The 22,219-nt window shown below is 40.5% G+C and overlaps 1 protein-coding gene across 1 annotated transcript in view; it reads right to left on the bottom strand.

Annotated features, from left to right (window-relative positions):
• The window catches only part of DROSHA (drosha ribonuclease III), a 119,729-nt gene extending 97,613 nt beyond the window's left edge, over positions 1–22,116 (bottom strand). Inside the window, 10 exon segments of the mRNA XM_004738079.3 lie at positions 1,590–1,744; positions 3,582–3,723; positions 7,377–7,608; positions 7,842–7,952; positions 13,860–13,952; positions 17,924–18,356; positions 18,359–18,756; positions 19,749–19,814; positions 20,712–20,841; positions 21,959–22,116. Of these exon segments, the coding sequence (XP_004738136.2) occupies positions 1,590–1,744; positions 3,582–3,723; positions 7,377–7,608; positions 7,842–7,952; positions 13,860–13,952; positions 17,924–18,356; positions 18,359–18,756; positions 19,749–19,768 (1,584 nt within the window). The 5' untranslated portion in view covers positions 19,769–19,814; positions 20,712–20,841; positions 21,959–22,116.
• Between the last annotated feature and the right edge of the window lie 103 nt (positions 22,117–22,219).

The raw sequence follows: 22,219 nt of genomic DNA on the forward strand, positions 1-22,219 counted from the left end.
AACCGAGTTGTGATGGGCTTCACCCAAATATCACAACACACTCCAAATGCTGGTCAGTGCAGAAATCACTTCGTGCTCCCTGATTTCCAGAAAAGCACACAGACATCCTACATTCCCGTCTTTTACCAGGGTCTCGGGCCCCAGGGCAGCTCAGGCTTTACAAGGCTCAACTGTACAGACGACACAAACCAAACATAGTAAACAGAGGGGTGAGACTACACAGAAGGCCTTTGTAAATCTCTAATAAAAATAAGAACATACAAGGGCACCTGGGTGGCTCAGTCGGTTAAGCATCTGCCTTCAGCTCAGTCATGATCCCAGAGTCCTGGGATCAGCCCTGCATTGGATTCCTGCTCAGCAGGGAGCTTGCTTCTCCCTCTCTCTCTGTCCCCTCCCAGCTCATTCTCTCTCTCTCTCTCTCAAAGAAGGAAGGGAGGAAGGGAGGAGAAACGTATAGAAACCAAGGGATAGGCTTCTTGACAGAACAACAGAGTGTTAAGAAGACCACATATGGGGAAAAGGGTATGACAACTAATGGACACAGGATTTCTTTTAGGGAAAACAAAAATGTTCCAAAATTAAATTATGATGGCTGTTAAATCTCAAGACTACACTAACAAAAAATGAATTGTACACCTTTAAGTGTGTAAATTGCATAGTGTGTGATTTATAACTCACTAAAACTGTTTAGAGAGATCATATGCATGGTTAATAACATAAAGTAATACTCAAAATGCTTCACAATTTTTAAACATTTCTAGTCAATTCCAAGAGAGCAAAAAGTATCACAAAAATAAATTTCTGTCAGGCATTCCACCTATATTAATTCTAAAGAAAAAAACCATTCAGATAGCTGTCATCTACCAAGAACCAGAAGGGCATTCAAATTAATATAGAATTGTATGCATTTATTTATAAAGTATAAATTTCACATTATCTTTTGATAGGCATATGTTTTATTATGCTTAATAACTTCGTGTGCATTAAAGATACTATTTTTATATGTATTATATATTTACAAAGTACAAATCTTTTATAAAGATACTATTTGGTATGAAGTTTTACTTCATAATAAAACAGTAAATAAAAATAAAAATGATTATGTCCAGCTATGACATCATTAGCTCAAAAGTGCTTAACAAGGAACAGAACTTACAAGGAATTGTGACTATTACCAACTAAGAAATATGAAGTCTTACAGGACTTAAGACATTGTTTACTATATCGCTGCAAGATACCTTCCAGATGAATTGCTTTTAAAAAGACCTACAAGTGCTCTCTCCCGCAGCCTACCATTAGTCTCCTTCCATTTACTGCAGGTTTAATGAGGCAGCACCATTATCCTGCTCCCTAACACAGAATTTACAAACATCGTCAAACTTGATTCAAGAGACAGTTGCTCTGGTGCTTATGCTTTGGACTGAACTCTGAAGCTGAAAAGAAATAAGCTTCAAGGTATGACACAGAACCCCAAGAGTAAAATTCAGTTTTCATACCAGCCAACATGCATCTTCTGAACCTGGAGTCATAAATGTGATGTGTGGGTCTGCAACCTTCACAGCAAGAACACAACATAAAAATATGCGTACCTGCCCTGGGTCATTGTACCAAAGCTCATCATGCAGTCGGTCAGGATGGGCCTTTTTGCGCTTGATTTCTGCAATGACGTCAAAAACTTCAGAGTCTGAGCTGCTCGAACAGGTGCTGTCCTCATCAGACTCACATTCGGATTCACTCGAACTCTCTAATATAGGTCAGGGGAAAAACAGAGAAGATGAAGAAATTCACAATTGTTTATTCTTTCAGCAAACATCTGGGTGCCTACCCCACACCAAGCACTCCGCTAAGCCCATGGATTATGAAAATATTATTATGAAAATAATAGAGCCCATGGTGCTAAGTCACAATCTAGTTATGGAAAAAATGGAAGCAGTTTCAGAGAAACACCTAATGAACAATACCAGAGACAATGCAAAGCACAGTGGTAGTGTGGACTCTCACATTTTAAAAAATGCAGTAATTCAAAAAAAGGCCGAGTCCACCCTGACCCAGAGGGTCCCTGAGACTTCCTGGAAGGGGTACATGTGATCCAGACACACAGATGGGGCAGAGACAGGCTGATGAGGGGCTAAAGGGAAAGGAATGCAAAGGGGGCACTCGGACCAAAGCATGGAGGGAAGAGCCCAGGCAGACTGGCTAGAGCAAAGGCCCCGCAGAAAAATACCAGGAGATAAGGAGTTCGGGTATCATAAATGCCAGAGTGAAGGCTCTGATTACCAGACTAAAGATTTTAGATTTTTTTCTCTCCATAGGAGCAAAAGATGGTTTTAGTCCTTGGAAGTGACTAGATAAAAAGACTGAGAAGTTTTCTAAGTGAGGTAAGCTAGTCACAAAAATACAAATACTGTGTGATTCTACTTCTAGGAGGTATCAGACTGGAGTTCAAATTCACAGAAGAGAAAGCAAAATGATGGTTGCCAGAAGTTAATGGGAAGAGGGACTGGGGAACTGTTTAATGGGTACAGAGTTTAAGTTGAGCAAAATGAAAGTTCTGGAGACTACACAACAATGTAAATGGTCTCAATACTACTGAACTGTATATTTAAAAAGTGGTTAAATGGTACACTTTGTGTAATGTGTACTTTACCACAATTTTAAAAAACAGACTTAGAACTTAGGTTAATCCTACAAGAGATTAACGTAGTATAGCATAGTAATAAAACCCAACAATTACACAGCTGGATTTTTTAGTGTATTGCATAAGATAGATGCTATTGTCTTCCTTCTTTTACAGATGAGAAAAGTAAGGCACAGAGAGATTAAATCATTTATCTAAGGTCACATACCAAGTGGTAGAGCAGGGATTTGAACCCAGGCCAGCTGGTTTCATCAGTGTTTTTGCCCAGCGTGGACACTACCTCTCAGCTGGGAGACATAATGAGGATGGGCAGATGAGAGCCAAAGAACATGGAAAAGGCATAGTGGATGCCTCATCTGTGACTCGCTTTCTGTTAGGGGCTAAGGCCTCAAAGTGGTAAAAAGCAATTTCTATCCTCAAAGATCTTAGCATCTACTTGAAACCTCAGAATACACATGGAAAAATAGACCACCATATGAGAAAATTACGGAAAGTATCCGTGTGAGTTGAGAGAAACCTTCGATCAGAGCTGGCCTAGCACTAGCATTTCCTCATCAAAGCAGGAGCCCCCTGGCAGTGGAGAGGGCCACACAGAATGCCTGTCCATGAGTGGCACAGGCACAGGGTTGGGGTTAACAGGCTCCTGCTTTTGGTGGGGAGGCTGGTCTATGGTCCCTTCTGATTCTAAGACTAAACAATTCTATAAGGGACATGACTTTTAACATGCCCTGCAAATGAGATCTCTTATTAAGTAAGGAAAAATAAGATCAAAAAAGAGAAAGTTCCATTGTTAAGTTTTTTGCTGACCATAATTAAGGAAAATAAGATGAAAGAAGAAATTTCAATGTGTGACTCTCAAGAACTCATCTCCAAAGTCAAGGTTTCAGCAATAACAAGAGTCCAGGGTCTTGGTTTAGAAGTTGGTCCGAAATTGGTGACTCACCCAAATCTTCATCTAGCTTCGTCTTAGGAGGCTCCCATGGAGGTCTAGCGGCTTTGGCCTTTTCTTGCCTACTCCCCAGCTCTTCCTCAAATTTATCGTATAAGTCACGCAGCCTACTTGTTCCAACCACAGTAGAATCCCCCTTTGAAAAAGAAAGGATCAATATTAGGAACTACATCAACAATAGCCATACCAAAGAGACATAGGACTTCACAAATAATCAAGGATTTGTAACAGCAAGATGCCATCTCCTTCAACTTAACAAACTTTTAAAAACAAAATTCCTAATACTGGCAATGGTGTTCTGAAGCACATACAACATTTATGGCTAACACAATCCTCATGAAAATGCACTCTGCCAACACTGAGAAACATAAGAACTGTTCATTTATGCCCTTCTGATATGACAAAATAAATTATGACCCCTGCCCCACACAGGATATCATGATAGCTGACACTCTCCTATGGAACATACACTTTCCCACTACTAAAAATATCTACTATAAATATCCTATGGAATAAAGAAATCACAGGGATAAAAGACACAGCATAGGGAATACAGTCAATGACATTGTGATACTATCACATGATGACAGGTGGTGGTAGCTACACTTTTGAGCATAACATAAGGGAAACAGGTTGTGTGTTGCACACCTGAAACAAATGTAATATTGTCAACTATATTCAAATTAAAAAAAAAATTTTAAAAAGGAACATCTTGGTAGCATCTAAGTGCCAAAGACAGGAGTACCTGCGTGGCTCAGTTAAGAATCTGCCTCTTGGTTTCAGCTCAAGTCATGATCTCAGGGCCATGAGATTGAGCTGAGCATAGAGTCTGCTCAAGATTCTCTCTCTCCTCCCTCTGCCCCTCCCCTCACTTGCGCACTCCCTCTCTCTGTAATAAATAACTAGAAGCTTTAAAAAAAAAAGGAAGAAGTTAACATCTTTTATATCCTCCCCCACACACATACACCCCATAAATACAGGGACACAGACACACACGCACATGAGCATACACTCCACAAACACAGGGTTCCACAATGCGTGTCTAGAGGAAATTCTCCACTTTGCCCCACTCTCTCTTCCTAGGTTGAAATCACTTTAAATGCCATACTCTTCAACTTAGTAATTTTGAAAATGTAAGGGCCAGACCTACCAGACATAAAAAGCAAACTAAAGAGAATCCTAAAATCTGGCTGTCCCGAAAGAGGTAAAGCCTCAACTCATTACCGACATCGGCAAATCTAGGCTAGTTGACATTTTTCTACCTCTCTACACCAGAAGACAAAACACAAAGGTCAATGTTGGGCTTCTAGTTTATTAGTTATCCTTCTACACCAGTTTTAATATACCCATAAAAGTAGAAGGAAAAAAAGCTATGCCTGTTTAAGCTCTTTGAGCCTCAATGTCTTCACCTTTGTTATTTTAAAGATTTTTTTTTTTTAAGATTTTATTTATTTATTTGACAGAGAGAAATCACAAGCAGACAGAGAGGCAGGCAGAGAGAAGGGGAAGCAGGCTCCCTGCTGAGCAGAGAGCCCGATGCGGGACTCGATCCCAGGACCCCGAGACCATGACCCGAGCTGAAGGCAGCGGCCTAACCCACTGAGCCACCCAGGCGCCCCTATTTTAAAGATATTAATATCCATGGCAGCCATTCTCCCTCTTCCTTGCTAAAAGAACCATGATTCCCTTCAGATTTGGGTAGAGAATTCCTGGTCTCAGGAAAAGTAGGCTCAGCCAGAGTCCCTCTGACCCTCAAAGATGTCTCTGTCCTAATCCCCCAGAACCAAAGATGTTACCTTATGTGGCAAAAAAATCTCTGCAGATGTGATTAAAGAATTTGGGAAGAGGAGATTATCCCAGATAATCTGGGCAGGCTCAATCTAACAAGAGCCCTTAAGAGCGGGAAACCTTTCCCAACAGTAGTGAGAGGTGCAGTTGAAAGAAGAGTCAGGAGATTCTCAACACACAGGAGACACTCAACCTGCACTTGCTCGTTCTGAAGACGAAGGAAGGGATCCATGAGCCAAGGGATGCACACGGCCCACAGAAGCTGGAAGCAACCTGCACCAGCCAGCCAGCAAGTGAACAAGGACCTCTGTCCCATCGCCACAAGGAACTCAACTCTGCTAACTACCTGAGAGAGCAAGAAACCAGATTCTCTCCAGAAAGGAACACAGCCTTGCTGACACCTTGGTTTAGCCAGTAAGACATAAGTTTGAGTTTTGACCTACAAAGCTGTGAGCTAATAAATGTGTGCTGTGGTGGGCCATTTAGTCTGTGGAAATTTATTATAGCAGCAAAGGAAAACGAAACCCTGGGAAAGACCTAAGATGTAGCCGGGGGAAAGAGATGGAAGACAAGATCCACGCGAGCTCCGAGCAAGTTCCTGGAGGAAGGCCCTACCCCACACGATCCCTGGGGCCATCCCAGGCACGGGATGGACTCTCCAGAGGCAGCAGATGTCAACCAAGAGCCCTGCCATCAGTGACCCACCGAATGAACACCAGCCACCATGTCCCTCCAGACAACTTGAGAGAAATAAACGCCGCTTCTTTAAGTCACGATTAGTCAAGCATGACTCACACCCACATTCTTAACCGACAGATACCTTCTTTCCAGTCATGTTTTGAGGATGAAGTGAGGTGATGGGGGAAGCACGAGTAAAGCTGCAGCACCATGAAGGCGCTCAGCATGTAAGCTTTCCCCTTCCTGCATCACATGAACCACGACTTAAAACCCTGCTCTAGTTTACCAAACAGAAGACCACACCACCATGAGATCTCTCAAATTCTTTTTTCTTAAGATAAGAGAGTCTACTTTTAAGTTCCCTGTAGATAACATCCCAGGCCAAGTAGAAGCTAGGAATTCACAAAATTCCAAAGAGAATGCTTTTTTATCTAGCCCCATCTACTAAATCAGACATCTGTAACTTCTCACCTCCCAAACCAGTAGATGACCATTCCTCCACTCATCCATTTAATCAGTGAGCATTACCCAGTGTCTACCTGTGGCAAACAGGCCTAAACTAGTGGGATGGAGTCATAACACCTCCCAGGAGAAAGAGACTAAAAAAGAGGGTGACCGAAAATAAAATGGAGATAAAAGGAAATGGAATGGAATGGAAAAAAAGGAAAAAGAGAAGAGCATATGAAAGAGGAGGTCGTGGAGTTGGATACAGGAACGAGAGAGTGGGCTACCAAGGCCGGGAGCCTCGCCTCGAGCAGCAAGTGCACTGAATCTCTCACAAGCCCAGAAAGGGTGACGGGTGACGATCCCTGCTTCCCCAAAGGCAGCCAACATGCATGGGAAAACTTCCCATGGTTATCTTTGGTCAAGGACAGACTTATAAGAGACAAACTCAAATTCTTATTTCCCATTTTGCGGGGGAAAAGATACACATAAACACATAACCACAAACTGCATACAGTAGTTATGTGTGAGAGCTGATCAAACCACCAGTATCAAGACTAGCAGTGTTATAAGAATGCAGAATGAAGAGATACTTTAATTAATCTACTGCAGCACTCTTGCATTTGGTTGTATAAAACAACTTTGGTCTACAGCAGTGGTTCTCAACTGGGGAGGGGAGGAGGGGCCACCTGGCAGCATCTGAAGACAGCTTCGGCATCACAAGCGCGGAGGGGTCCTACTGGCATCCCATGCATACAGCCCAGAGACGCTGCTCAACATCTTACAATGCACGGGCGGGCCCCACCAAAGAATTATCCGACTCCAAATGCCAAAGGTGCCAAAATTGAGAAACCCTGGTCTATAGCTTCTCAGACCTACCACCTGATCCATGGGGTCACTGGAGTAGTAGTTTTCTGAGTGGGTGCAGCGGATCCACACAGGTTTAAGAAGTTCTTCTTCCTCTTCCTCATTTTTGTCAGGCAGTGTCTCCTCCGGCTCTTTTTCCTTTATTGAGGTATAATTCTTCTCTTTGCCAGTGCTCTGGCTGTCACTCCATCTGTCTTTTTCTTCCTCCCAACGAGCTCTCTTTTTCTCCCTACTTGGGGAGCGACTTTAAAAGGAGGCAAAGCATGCTAATTATTTAAAATGTTCTTATGTTGTAAAATGATTCTATTTCAACTACTTAGTTCATGTTTTACCTCAAATAAAAAGGCCATACCAAACCACCGTATTTACTTTTGTTAAACCAGTGATTCCTGAACACTAGGTCTGATGGCATCAGAATCACCTGAAGTTAGTTGTTTAAAAATACAAATTCCCAGGCCCTACCCCAGATCTACTTACTGATTCACAGTCTCCGGGGGTGGGGCCCAAGAATCTGTATTTTTAATAATCTCCCCAGGTAATTCTGGTGTGCATCCAGCAGGTTCAGGGACAACCGGCAAACCGTAACTCCTAGAAGAGAAGGATATTTCGGAAATATTGGAAAATCTCCACATACAGACAATCTCAGCAACGAGAATACTCGTTTTGAGTCTTCCACAGCTTGCTTTGCCAAGAAAGAAGAAAGGCTGCACAACACATGGTTTGCCTGAGGACCATCAAGCAAGGGTGAACCTGTTTTATCCTCCCCAACCACCTCTCTGGAAGCCCACACTTGGGTTACTCATTAGTGAACCACCACTCTGTCTAATTCTGATCCATGCACAGATTAATATTAACTCAATTAAAAAGTATAAAAGCAGCTCAATATCCTTGAATTTCTGCTTGAAATATGCAAAGGCCCATCCTATGGATATGTTTAGAGAGAAAAACCTATAGGACAGATTTTAACGTAAGATCCAAAAATTTAAATGCAACCACACAGACCCTGAGAATGCAGCCATGGACAGTAACTGCTGTATCAGTGCTCTGAGGGCATCCTTTGCAGCCACAACTAGCAAAGTCACTATCATCCAAGAAAGCTTACAATCGGATCAAAGTCATGGATTCACTACTCACATCAACTCTACCACTAACTTCTGATTTTATGACAGGAGTGTGTGAGGGTGGAAGGGAGAATGGGTGGATGATTAGAAAGATTACATACCTTGATTATTTACTGACTTAACTTCTAAATGTTACAATGTACATCATTAATTTTGTTACCAGAAGTTACCATACAATGTATATTTACATCCACTGTAGAAAGCTACTAAAGTATTAACAAAAATAAAATAACTCACCCATAAAACCACTCCGAGATAACCACTCACTACATTTCACAAATATGGTAAAACATATAGATACAGGACTATATATAAAGACACACACAGTTTAACAAAAAAAAAGGAACTCTATAGCCTGCTTTCTCACTCAAAAGAAAATCAGGAATACCCTTCTATTTCAATGCATCCATACCTGAACCAGTTTTATAATAGGCACATACTGTTCTTTTATGTATATATGTGACCATAATTTAACAAATCTAATCAGAGTCATTTAGACTGTTACCTTTTTTTTTTTTGCCATCATAAATGCTACTGTGAATCACACTTGTGTCCTTTGTACACCTGTCAAAATATTCCACACAAAGAATGTATAATATTTCTTAAGGCTTTCCTCTAGATAGGTAGTATAACAGTTTATACTACAATCAAAACCACATGTGAGTTCCCATTTCCACACATCCTGTCAATATGATTTTTTTAAATCTCTGCCATTCTGATGAAAGTATCTTATTTAACTTCCAATTTTTTTTATCACTACTGAAATAATGTTTCATGTTCACTTTCTTTATGAACATCCCAATCATATGCTATGCCAGTATTGTTAAAATTAGAAATATAGTCTTCTTTATTCATTGAAAAAGGTTTTTGATTAAGATAACTGCCCTCTGTCAATGGAATGCAACCTCTTTCAGTTTTCTGTCTTCCTTTTAATTCTTTCATAGCTACATATAACTTACACACCCAAGTCTGGAGAATTTTTTGCTTATGCTGCCTGCCTTAGTGTAATGTTTGGAATACTTTCCCATCCCAAAGTTAAATAAATATTCTTTATTTCCTTCAGTTACTTCTTAACATTAAACTTTTTTATTCTACCTCTCCAAAATAGAAGACAGAAATCTAATTTTCTTTTTTTCCTCCATATGGTTTATCAATTGTCCCATCAATTCTCCTCTGACTTGAAATAATTTTACGATAAATGTAAATTTTCATATTATTTGAATGTTGCTCAATACTTGGGGTATTTTATACCCACATGAAATCGTTTAAATTATTCTGTGTATTGAACATTTTGATTCCACTAAACTAAGTATCCCAGAATAATTATTCTTCTTCATTATTCTCACTTCTATTCCAAAGAAGAACTGGAGTCATTGTAAAGTTTTAAAACTAGTAGTTCAACCGAAGTTACATTAAAATCATGGATTATTTGAAGAAAACTGGTATTTTTCACAACACTGCCTCCACTTCCACTGTGGGAATATGGAATGCCTCCATGCATTTACACCATCTTGTCGTTAGCTACATTTCTAGCTTTCTTCACACTGATCTATGTATTTTTTAAGCTTATTAAGATATTTAAATTTAGTTTATTTTCTAGAGCGAACCTACATTTTTTCGCCACTACATTTTCTTAGATGTTTCCAGTATTTAGGAAGCATATTAATTTTGGTATATTTCTTTTATAATTGTCAACTTCAGTGAATTAATTCTCACTGTTTCTTAGCTGAGCCTCTTGAATTTTCCTGCTAATACCATTAGCTAAAAATGGCCAACTCTTAGCTTCCACTAGTATGGGTTGGTTAGTTTGTGTGTTTATTTTAGTGCTCACTGCAAGCCTAACACTCTGCTAAGCAATTTACTGACACATTTAATCCTTAGAAGAATCCTATGAGGCAGATATGAACATCTCCTGCAGAGGAAACAGAATTATGAACTGCATCACTTGCCCAATATCACAAAGCTATTAAGTGATAGTTAAATGCTAATACAGTTGTTTCACACAGACATTTTGACATGTACTAAAATCCCACCAAATGTTTATGCCAAGAAACAGGGACAAAACTATCCTCACTCCACTCCTCTTGAGGCAGGTGTCTTGAATGATGGATGGTCAGAGTTGTCTGTTGTGAATATCAATTAATATTTTTTTTAACACTTTGAGAGGGTCATTTCAAAACAGGAGCAAAATAGTTTAGGTTTAGGTTAAGTGTCTCAGGCACTCCAAAATTCAAATCCAAACTTGAACTTGTTTCTTCACAACAAGCTATACTACAAACTGTAAGTTTTCCTCCTTTACAGTATTTACATCTCTGATTTTAATTTCTCATCCTCTGCATTAATTGAAACTCATAGAATCCAAGCCTCTGCCTTCTCCACAAGCTACTGGGCATTGGAGAAGAAACCACTAGACCAAAGAGATTTCCAGCACTCTACATTAATAATCACCAACCTCTAATGGGCCCTCAATGGTTTGAGGTCCTTCATATCTGGCTTCTTTTCTCCCCTGTCCTTAGCATCTCCTCCAAAGGGCCTTACTCTGAACAAACTCTTCCTTGTAACTCTCATCTAATCCCTGCCATTTAGTATTTCCACCTAGGAAATACTTAACTTACACCTATGTAAGTTAACTTACTTATACTTAACTTTACACCTATGCATCCAATTAACTACCACATAATTCCAATTGGTTGGCTCACAGATTCTCAAACTCCACATGCCCAAACTATACTCATCTTGCATCCTTCCTAGTGCTCACCATCCACCATGGGGAGCAGGAGATCTCAAGTGATGGCTGCTGACTCTGCCCTCACCATCAGTTATCCTACTGACCCTATCTCAGTCAATACTGAGATAGTACTACTCAGTTGCCTCTACCGTTCCCCATTACCACTTCACTGCACTGATCTAGGCACAATCGCTTGTACGAATTACTACAAAAGCCATGTAAACTCATTTCCCAACATCCAGGCTTGACCTTCTCAGAGCACTTGGTTACACTGCAACCTTCACACATGTGCTTTTCTCTCCCTCTTCCATCTCTTTCCCTAATGCATTCCTATAACACTTCAAATATCAACTGTAAAAAGAGGTAAAATTTGGATTTTTCTATGACTTCCCGAGACTGAGCTCACACTATTGTGTTACCAGAGCAACGTGTAATTGCTCTATCAAAAGTATTTCTCATGGCACTTAACTTTCTCATTCCTAAAGTGGGGACTCTTGTGAATGACTGGTATCACTCACACCAATCAATACCTGGGACACACATGATTGCAATGTTTTTTGTTCACTTCTTATTAGGTGACAGTGATAGGCAATGGAACTGCATCTTTTTCCTAACTTGTATGGAAAGGACTGAAAGGTTTAAACACTAAATCTGGCTCTTCTTAGATGGTGTCAATCAGCTTCATCATAAGATGATATTCTCCATCATGTTAGAGAAGTCTGTTTATATACCTAGTTTACCAAGTCTTCTATTTATAAGAGGATGCTGGTTCTATTTTAAATACCAAATAAATAGGAACTGAGATAACTCTACAGATTTTGACACAGAGAATTAATTATAGGGGTGCCTGGGTGGCTCAGTCGTTAAGCATCTGCCTTCAGCTCAGGTCATGATCGCAGGATCCTGGCATAGAGCCCTGCATTGGCCTCCCTCCTCAGCCAGAAGCCTGCTTCTCCCTCTCCCACTCCCCCTGCTTGTGTTCTCTCTCTTGCTGTCTCTGTCAAATAATTTTTAAAATCTTAAAAAAAAAAAAAAAGAATTAGTTATAGATCTCCTAATACTAACCAATTTACCCATGGAATCTTAGAGTAAACTATTATTTAGCATGCTACTAAAAACAACTGGCTAATATACTAATCAGTATTTTCATATCCATATTCATAAGAAAGATGGTTTTGTAGTTTTCTTTCCATTAGGTTACTAACATTTTGCCAGGTCGGTTTTTTGGGCATCACACCATGAGCTGAGCTCACCTTCCATCTTCATCAATGTTCTAGAATGGTCTAGAACTTTTTTGGACATGGTATATATACAACTTTGTCAATTTTTTCCAGTTACTAGCCTAATATACTTTTTGCTTAAGTGATTTGTAGTATCTGCTTTCATTGAAATCAATGCATCACAACCAAGTTTTTAAATTTTGTAAATATAGCATCTGTACTTAAACCAACATATGAGAATTTTTAAATCCCCTTCATTTTTTAAAATTCATTTATTTATTTATTTGACACAGAGAGAGAACAAGCAGACAGAGTAGCAGTAGAGGGAAAGGGAGAAGCAGGCTCCCCAATGAGTAAGGAGCCCAATGTGAGGCTCGATCCTAGGACCCTGGGATCGGGGCCTGAGCCAAAGATAGTCTCGTAACCAACTGAGCCAACCTGGCACCCTAAATCCCCTTCATTCTTATGATCCATTCTTTCTTCTACCTACTGGAATGTCGTTTTTCTTTTCCTGATTTGCCACTTTATAAATCATATGACCTTTCAAAGAAGTCTTGCATTTACTTCCAAATATTGTTATAGTGCTATAGTTCTGTTTGCTATTTCATTAATTTTTTTATTTTTAAATCCCTTTTTCTGCATTTCTTATACTCTACCAATATGTAGAGCCAAGTAATCAGATGATAATTATATAAACATATTTATATATATTACATATAATCCTACATATAAAATATATACATACATAGTTATCATTTATTTGGTACTAACTCTGGACCCAGTTCTAAGTGTTTTTACATGTATTATCTCAATGACTACTAGCCACTCAATAAAGCAAGTGTAACTGTTCTTATTTTAGACAGAGACACTGAGGCTTCAAATGGTTAGATAATTCTGCCTAATACCAAAATTGGGAGAATAACTGACCCCTAATCTATCAGACTCCAGAGTGCTGTTCTTGATTATAGGTCTACAAATTTTACCTCTTGATATAGAACTGGTTACACCCTATAGATTTTGGTTTACAACAATCTCAGTGTTGTTCTTCTAAATAAAATGTGACTGGAGTTTTGTTTTGTTTTATTTTTTTCTGAAACAAGTAAATTTAAGAGCATAATTATGAATTCCCAAGTTTCCTTTTTTTACACCTTAAATTATTAATGTGTATATAGTTTTATAGCAATTGAGGCCAGAAAAGGTGACCTGTAAAATTTCTGATTTTTTGGAAATCTATCAAGATTTTTTCTTGTACGTCTTCAATACATCTTGAAAGTAAAGGTATTTAAGTTACTAGCTGATTTAGCTTTTCACAGGGCATTTTGGATAGACTCTTAGGCTACTTTGAAGATTTGATGATGTTATGTATAAGCACAAAACCTAATTCAAGGAGATCTAGGACTTCTTTCAGTGTCAACTCCTTGCTTACCTTCCAGATCTCTTATACTCTTTTTTGTAGGACCTTTCCAGAGATGGTGATCTTCGGCTGTCCCGGTGCCTGTGTCTCTCCCGTTCCCGCTCTCTTAAAGGAATTAAGACACAGAGCTGTTTTCAACAGAAAGACTCAAAAACACCATCTCTTTTCACTAAATTCACCTTCTAAATAAATGGACCTCACAAAATTTTCAGGCACTATTCTCTATTGGACATGTTTATTCATATTTATTAAAGGATTAAGGCGCTTTTCACTTTACAGAAGTTAACTTGGACATTTTTTGTTGTTTTCTTTAAAGAAAGAAGTCATAGTTGATGCTAAGCAGCAAAGGGATTTATGATAATCTTCTCTCCAGATGGTCCAACCAACCAATCCTCAGTTGTTTAACCTACAGGGAAAAGTTTCAAGGATTCTACTACCTAGTCATTTCAAGAAAACTCTCAATTTCATCCATCAAATAAATGTAAATTAAAACTCTTATTGGGAAAATTAAGATAAAGTTCCACAATTGAAGAGTTCTAAACTCTTACAGGTTAGAGGCCTGAGTTATACAGTTCTAGGTATCCCTGATACCTAGCCATGAGACTATAAGTCACTTCACCTTAATATGCTGTTTTCATCTGGAAACAACTCTATATGGAGACACTGGGTTTATGCAACATAAAATAGAATGAGGGATTTTAAAATCTTTCGATGTAAAATGGGAATTTAATAATGATAACAATAATAACTTCTGAGTCTATTTAATAAGTGCAATGAGGATCTGGAATAAAACTTGGAACTCTATATAGAGAGTTTAAATCAGAACTAAATCTAAGGGAAATAACCACCCAATCTTAGAATGAAAAAAAAAAAAAAAAAAAAAAAAAAAAAAAAAAAAGTCATAGTAGCCAGGGTCCAGCAAGAAGACTACAAATAGGTCTGAACTCAAAAACATCCCCCAACCTATTGCCAAATAGAAGAAATGTAAATATACTGAAAAGCAAAGCTTACAAAAATGATCGACTGTGTAGATATTAAAGCAGAAATTGTTTTTTCACTTAAAGATCATCTCTCCTCAAGAAAGATTCCCTCTGACATGTGTATAAGCCTCAGGTATACACCAGCTATCCAAAATAAAGTAGCCTGAGCTTGGGATTCCACATTCTTTATCTCATACACTTCTAAAATTAGTTTACTGAGGTCCCTGGCTGGCTCAGTCAGTAGAACATGAAACTCCCGCTCCTGGGGTTTGAGCCCCACATGGGGTGTAGAGATTCCTTTAAAAAAATTAATAAGTAAAATTACAGCTTACTTTTAAGCCGTAAAATCCCAAGTAGTGAGTGGTACCACATGACAAATAAAATGCAATGTGTAATGGCATGGTGGCCGAAAAGAATGATTGCCTATATTCCCAAGTAAACACTCAACTGAAAGGACATCCCTAATTTTTTGTTTGTATTTTAACATCTAGACAACAGAATTTTTCATTTGAGAACGACACTTCTGACAATGATTGCTACGTTGGAGTGGATATAAACTAAGGAGATCAATGTAAATATAAAGCACATTAGTAAGACTATATAATGAACCCATGTAAAGCAAGAAAAACAATGTTTGGGTTACTTTTCCAACGACTCTTCATTGTCTGCAAGCATCCAGATATTCCTTAGTACATAATACTAGCTCTCCAGTGGCCACACATTGTACTCACCAGGACAGCTATGGGGATTATTGTGCGTTAGCCCCACTCAGTTCTGGGAAACCACTGCACTGACCCACCAACACTGCAGAACAGCATGCTTAGTACAATGCATCTGTGGCTGTTTCTTTTCCCATTCCCCAGACTAACCTCGATCTTTCCTGGTAACAAATACACACACCCACTTCTTCACAAACTTCCTCTGGAAATAGTTTATCCTGAAACAATCTGGTAATTAGTATTTAACCATATTTTAGAGGCGAAAAAGAAGGAAGATGGGATCTGAAAAAGGACAGACTGACCCTAAGAAGCAAGCAGAGAAGTCACCAGATGACAGACCACAGAATTTACATAAAATTAACACGATCTAATGCACAAATTTGTGACGCTTTGGTTTTCTCCAATATACTTCTAGAAGTTATACTAGGACATCCTGTGCCCCCTTTTTTTTTTTTTCACAGAAACATTCTATATAAGACAGACAACTGACACTCTAAGACCTCAAAGGGAGCTGACTACAATGTGGCCCTGATGCTAAGGCAGCTCCAAGGCAGACACCTAAGTGCATTACAAAGTAATTCCAACAGAAATAAAGGCCATGTAGAAAGATGAGCTAACTGCCTAAGCAGGTCTTTACTATGTAAAAGAGCTGTGGTTTGGGATAATGCAGATTCGTGGCACTTGATTTCACTTACCAGTAGAGATCCTCAGGTGACAGGACATAAGGTTCTTTAAATAAACACATAGCTCCAAGTTTAAGCCTGATTCCAGAATTTAGGATTTTTACAGCAGTCCTAAAAATTCCTCTAACTGCAGCAGCCCAAAATGGGGGGGGGGGGCGAGCAAGGAGTGCCCTTCTAGAATGTTGAAGTCCACAGCAAAGTGTTTCCCCAGAAACAGGATTATTAACAATCATTTCAAAGTCTAAAGAAAACTATTAGCACTTTCCAGTTGAGATTTTTACCATAAAATTATAAAATAAACTATCATAGACCTCTGCCAATTAGTCCACCAGAAAAGGACAAAACTGACTAGAAACAGTCATTCACACTGAAAAGATTTTTTAGAGTCTATCAACTCTCAGCCAGGTCTGACCCACCAGAAATCAGTTATCTCTGCAAGAAATAAGTTCCCTTCTACCTTCCACTGGGCATCAGGAAGAGGAAATAACACATTTTCCTTCCAAACCTTCTAAGCACTAGTCACTCTTTTCAGGACTGAGAATGACTATTACCATTAATTGGCAAAATGTTCAGTCATTACCTTGAAAATCAACAGCCATGAGAAAAATGTAGAAACTGAGAAGTGAACTGATTCCACAGGAGCCAAGACCAGCTCTCCACAAGCCCACATGGTGAAGTGACCTGGGTTGGGGAGCTCAAACCCTTTTAGCACAGAAGTTCCATAGGACAATGAAGGTAAACACATCACAGGGGACAAAAGAAGTACCACAGCTAGCTCGACAAATGGAAAGCTTCAACAATGTCAAGATTCACTGAAGGTACAAATTATTTGGTACAATTGTTATCTACATAGTTTTATTTTTCCATCTAAACCACTGGTTCTTGGACTTTTGGAGAAAAGTCTTGAGACTCTGCTGTAAGGTACCACTTTACTTACAGAAAAACGCAGACACATAAAAATCGGCATATAACTTCACAGCATTTCTATAAACCCATCTATGAGTCCCAGTTTAGAAATGCCTGCTGGAAACCTTACTTTCTTACATATATCTGGTACAAATATTTGGTCTCTTGAAAAAAATGAATGTGATCTGGAATGAAACAGTATTTTTCAAATACAACTTTCCTCAGTATGAATACATTTCAATGCAAAAAAATAAAATTAAAAACTATTTTGAAAACTTTGTAACCAACGTTATTGCATTTTACAAGGAAATAGAGCAAGAAGGCAACTATGTACAATAAACTTCCACTTATCCTAAAAGCCAGAAAGCAAGTTCAGCTTAACTAATTCAATTCCTAATACCATACACAGATCAGTTCCAAAAGAACTCAGGTGCTTTAACCTGATACAGTGATCATACTGAACAAAAATAAATATGATAATGCAAAAAAAAAACACGAAAAAGCAGTATGTGAACCTTCATAGATCATATTAAAATGTCAGCTGTATTATGCAGAGTAATCAGCTTACACCCATGGCAATGAATCTACAATGATACTTTTGAAATGCTTTTCAAAAGTGGCTTCTCTGACATCAACTACTTTGTCAGTTGTCTCTTCCTCTTCAAAACAATCCCAAACATGCTTTCTTCCCTTTATAAATCAAAAATGCACTGCTGGACCATTTTGGTTTGGTTTTCTGAGAAAGCCAAATGGACCTCTGCGGTTCACTAAGAACACACGGGCTTTACCTGCTCCGCTCATAGCTCCGGTGACGGGAAGGCGTTCTCCCTCGGTCGTAATCTGATCTGCAGCGGCTGTCTTGTCTTCTCCTGTCAGGACTTCGGCCTCGTTCCCGCCGATCCAGGGACCGGTGCCTCTCGCCTCGCCCGTGACTGTGATCCCGGTGCCTGTGATCCTCATAGTGCTTGAGCCTTTCTGGGGACCTTCTCTCACTGGGAGCCTTTGGGAGTGGGTACGGAGGGAGGTGTCTAAAATGAGGACTACTGCTATTATTAGCACTGGGCGGGAAAGAACTGGGGTTGTTCTGGAAGCTATTAAAATTGGGAGGTGGGAAATTATGGTGTGAGTATCCTGGAGGGTACTGATAATTGACCTGCTGTGGCATGACTGGAGGGGGTGGGGGGTGGGGCATGGAAGGAGGGGGCATCATGAAGGGAAAGTGCCTTGTCCAGGAGGTGCTCCAGGGACTGGCGGGTTATTAGGACAGGGCACTGGTGGCGGCATAGGAGGAAAACAGGGAGGCACGGGGAAGGGGGGCCTCATCTGGTGGTTTGGGAAAGGGGGCCGTATAGGGCAGGGGGGAAGAGGCCCTTGGCCTGATGGAGGCATGGGAGGAGGGAAGGGGACAAAGTCTGGTCGTGGAGGCAGAAAATTGGGGGCTGGAGAGTTTGAGAACGTGGTAGAAGGGGCACTTGGGGGTTCGTATTGATATTGCACAGGAGGCTGCTGAGGGTGAAGCAGTCTCAGATTTTGGGGCCTGAAGGCTGGGGCTGAGGGTCTGGCTCCATGTCCTCCTCGCCCTCGGGGACACCCTCGTCCTGGGTGGAACGACATTCTATGACTTTGAGGGAGATAAGAAAAAGAGAAAAAGGAAAAAGAACCGAACACTCACCATCAACAGGGTTTCAGAAACGCCTGAGCACCTTCCTGAGCAACCAAGAGACCCCTTCAGCCACTGGATTAGTCCACCCATCTGACGCTGCGTTCTCTGTAATACCTCAAACTCCTCACAGCCAATAAACTCTTCTTCCCCAGTCTCAGTCCCTGGCTTCTGTCATCCTTCAGAATGTTAAATTCTGTTAAATTATTTGCTGTTCTGTCTGTGCTCAGGCTCCCCAAAAATCTGAACCTTGCCACATCATCCCACCCACACACCCCACATTCTCTCCATGTCTACATCTGCACCAGCATCTTCGTCTTCACCTTCCTCCACTCAGCAGAGACTCCATAAATGCAACACAACAGGTCCTACAAGGAATTAATAACCCTCCCCTCTAAGACAATACCACTGGCTCCTCTTTTAGTGTTTCCTATCTCAATATAATAGCGTTTATTGGTCCTCAAATCATACACGAGGGAATTATCTGGTAACTTTTCTTCCCTTAGCCCCTTTAGCCAAAAATTTACTTTAAATCTCCGTCACTTCTCTTCATATAAATATTTCCTGATTTCATCCACTTCACACCATCATTTCTTCCCTGGCTACAATAATAACACCCTTGCTGGCCTTTGTACAATCACTATTGCCACCCACCAGGCCTTCGTCAGGTTCCCCCATCACACTCTGCGCTGCTTCTTGGCAGGTTCTATAGTAAATCACAATTCACCAACTAGTTACCTCATTCCACCTTTCACATCTGGCTGCCCCTCAGAACTATAAGCTCCATCAGGGTAGGGCTCTGGCGTGTTCCTAGCCATGAACATGGCCCACATGAACACATTTCCTCCGCTCCACACATATCAAAATCCCTCCCACACCCTAGGCTCCAGTGCCAGTGTTTGCTCTTCTCTCTGCTGTCACAAAACCCCCACCATTACAGTCACACCACTCACCACGTATTGCCTTGCATCATGACGTACTGTCTGGATATGTCACATCTTCCACAGAGAACATAAGCACTAGAGGTCAAGAAGAATAAAAGAGACATAAAAATGTTACCCAAACTGCTAATGCCTGCAATTATCTTAATGCTGATTTTACATTCTCACAACGCAATAAGCATACCAACAATATTAAGAGTATATCCCCCAAATTAATGTTTACAACTAACTGTTAAGATGTCTTTATCACAATGAAACTAGCGGTCAAATTCAAATATAACTATAATTTGTAAACACAAGTTATCCTTGATTTCATCCTCAGCTTTCCATGGAAAAATGCTGTGACTGTGCATGACTTTCCAAATGCTTAAGCTTCAGCAAATATTTTAAAAACTCAAATAAATATTAAATGCAAAAAATTTTAATGTAGAAGCACCTTCCTAAAGTCTATCTAACTAAAAGTTTTACCACTAGGCTTAAGGCAGATTTTTAAAAGGTTCAAAAAAGTAATGTCAAATTATCTAGCTGTATCATTCAGTGTGCCTAGTAACTAGTTGGCATCAAATAATATCTGATTTATGATTATTATCAGTCTAAGGCCTTCATGATAAACCTCAGACCTACATAGTTGATCTTGCCACCATAGGCTACTCACGGCTCATGGCCAACAGAATCTAACGCTTAGCATTTAAGGCCTTCTATAACCTGGACCCAACTTCTTCCAGGCTTATCCTCCATCACCTTCCCTATGAAGTGCCTATCACCCCAGATCTTCCCAGTTGCCTAACATACCAAGTACTATCACCCAGCTTGCTCTTCGCTCCCACTCTTCTAAAATCCCCTGCTCTATGAATCTGTCCACTGCATTTCACCTACCTACATAAGTTGCCACGTCTTTTGTGAAGACTTTCCTAGTGCCCTTTAGAAAGTAATCCCATTCCCTCTAGACTTACTTACTTCTTTTACATCACTTACCAGAAGCTGTCTCATATTATAGTCATGTGTGCACATTTCTAACTCCTCCTCCACTAGAGTATTAGCTCCTTGAGGACATGGGTTGATTCATAGTCATTTCTGTATCCTTCACAGCCCCTGGCAGAACATCCTGCACATAGTAGGTGGTCAACAAATGTTTACTATCTCACCAATGGCATAGGTTTCTATGTTGCTATTGTACATTTCCCTTTCACATATACCCATGACATATCTGCATTACCAAAACCAAAGAGTAGGCCTTTTCAGATTCATGGGATATTCAATGAGCCCACACATGTGGCAGGCCCTGTGGACTCAATGTTGAGTAGGACACACAGCCTGCAAGACTCAAGGAATGAATCCACTTAAAAAAAAAAAAAAAAGAAAACAAAAAACAAAAAACCACAACATATCTTTAAAAATAAATAAATAAATAAGGCAATAACCAAGAAAAAAGAGAAAAGAGGTATGCACGGGATCTAGGGAACGCAAAGGAGTGTGTTGAACCTAGAGGCGGGAAACAGGATCACCGCCACTTGTAACAGTGTGCAATAGTTGAACTTTCAGGATTAGATCCCCAGGGATGTTTCTATAGAGAGAATACCTGAAAACACTGATTATGAAACTGATATACTGAAGGCACAGTCAGACTGTGCTACGGATGCAAACTTTAATTCAAAGCCAAAAGTCAAGGAATTCACTGCAACTGCAAAAATACTTATTTTCTGCGTCTGTCTACTCCTAGCTTGCTGTATGGAAGGAGGGAAGCCGAGGGAGCTGTTTCGCATAGTTAACACATCCAGGAACATCAGTCTATGTTGAAAAGAGTTGGAAAGCGTGCCTACGATATTAAGAACACCCTTTCCCCCACTTGCATCCCCAAGCCAGTCACCATCGTCCAGCTGATCCGTAACTGCGTTTCCCTGTTTGCATCTCCCGCCAGACTGGGAGCCCCACGAGGCAAGCGCTGGGCTCACGGTCTCCCTCCGCTCCGAGACCCGGGCGGCCCCAGGCCTGGACCACCGCAAGCGCTCCACAAATGAATGAAAGGCCGCATTTTTTACTTCTATTTGTCTGCGGGATTCGGGCCTAGGGTCGCTTTTTTGCTCTTAGCTGCAGATCTTTAGAGGGGCTGCCCGACCTTAACTTAAAGGCGCCTGTCGCCCCAGCCCCGGACTCCAGCCCCGTTTAAACCGGACACTCGGAAAGGCTCCCTTTTCCAACACCCACAAGTTGCCCCTTTTTACCTACAAAAGGCCCTCGGGCCGCGAGGTTGCCGTCAAAGCAAAGCCAGGCTTATCCTGCAGCCGCCAAGACCATAGCGCCACCCGCGCCTCCGGAACAGGAAATCGAGGAAATTAAAAAGCAAACCTCAGAAAGCTGGACCGCGACAGGGAAAGCTCTTGGGCTTTCCTCAGCGCCTTGTGCTCGGTGATTGGCGCGCCCATGAGAGCGATGGACACTTAAGCCAATCACCTTCGTAAAGCGTCCGGGCCCCCGCCCCCTGC

The sequence above is a fragment of the Mustela putorius genome, unplaced genomic scaffold (assembly GCF_011764305.1).
Source record: "Mustela putorius furo isolate JIRA1106 unplaced genomic scaffold, ASM1176430v1.1 tig00000407_pilon_pilon_pilon, whole genome shotgun sequence".
In the NCBI taxonomy this organism is placed as follows: domain Eukaryota; kingdom Metazoa; phylum Chordata; class Mammalia; order Carnivora; family Mustelidae; genus Mustela; species Mustela putorius.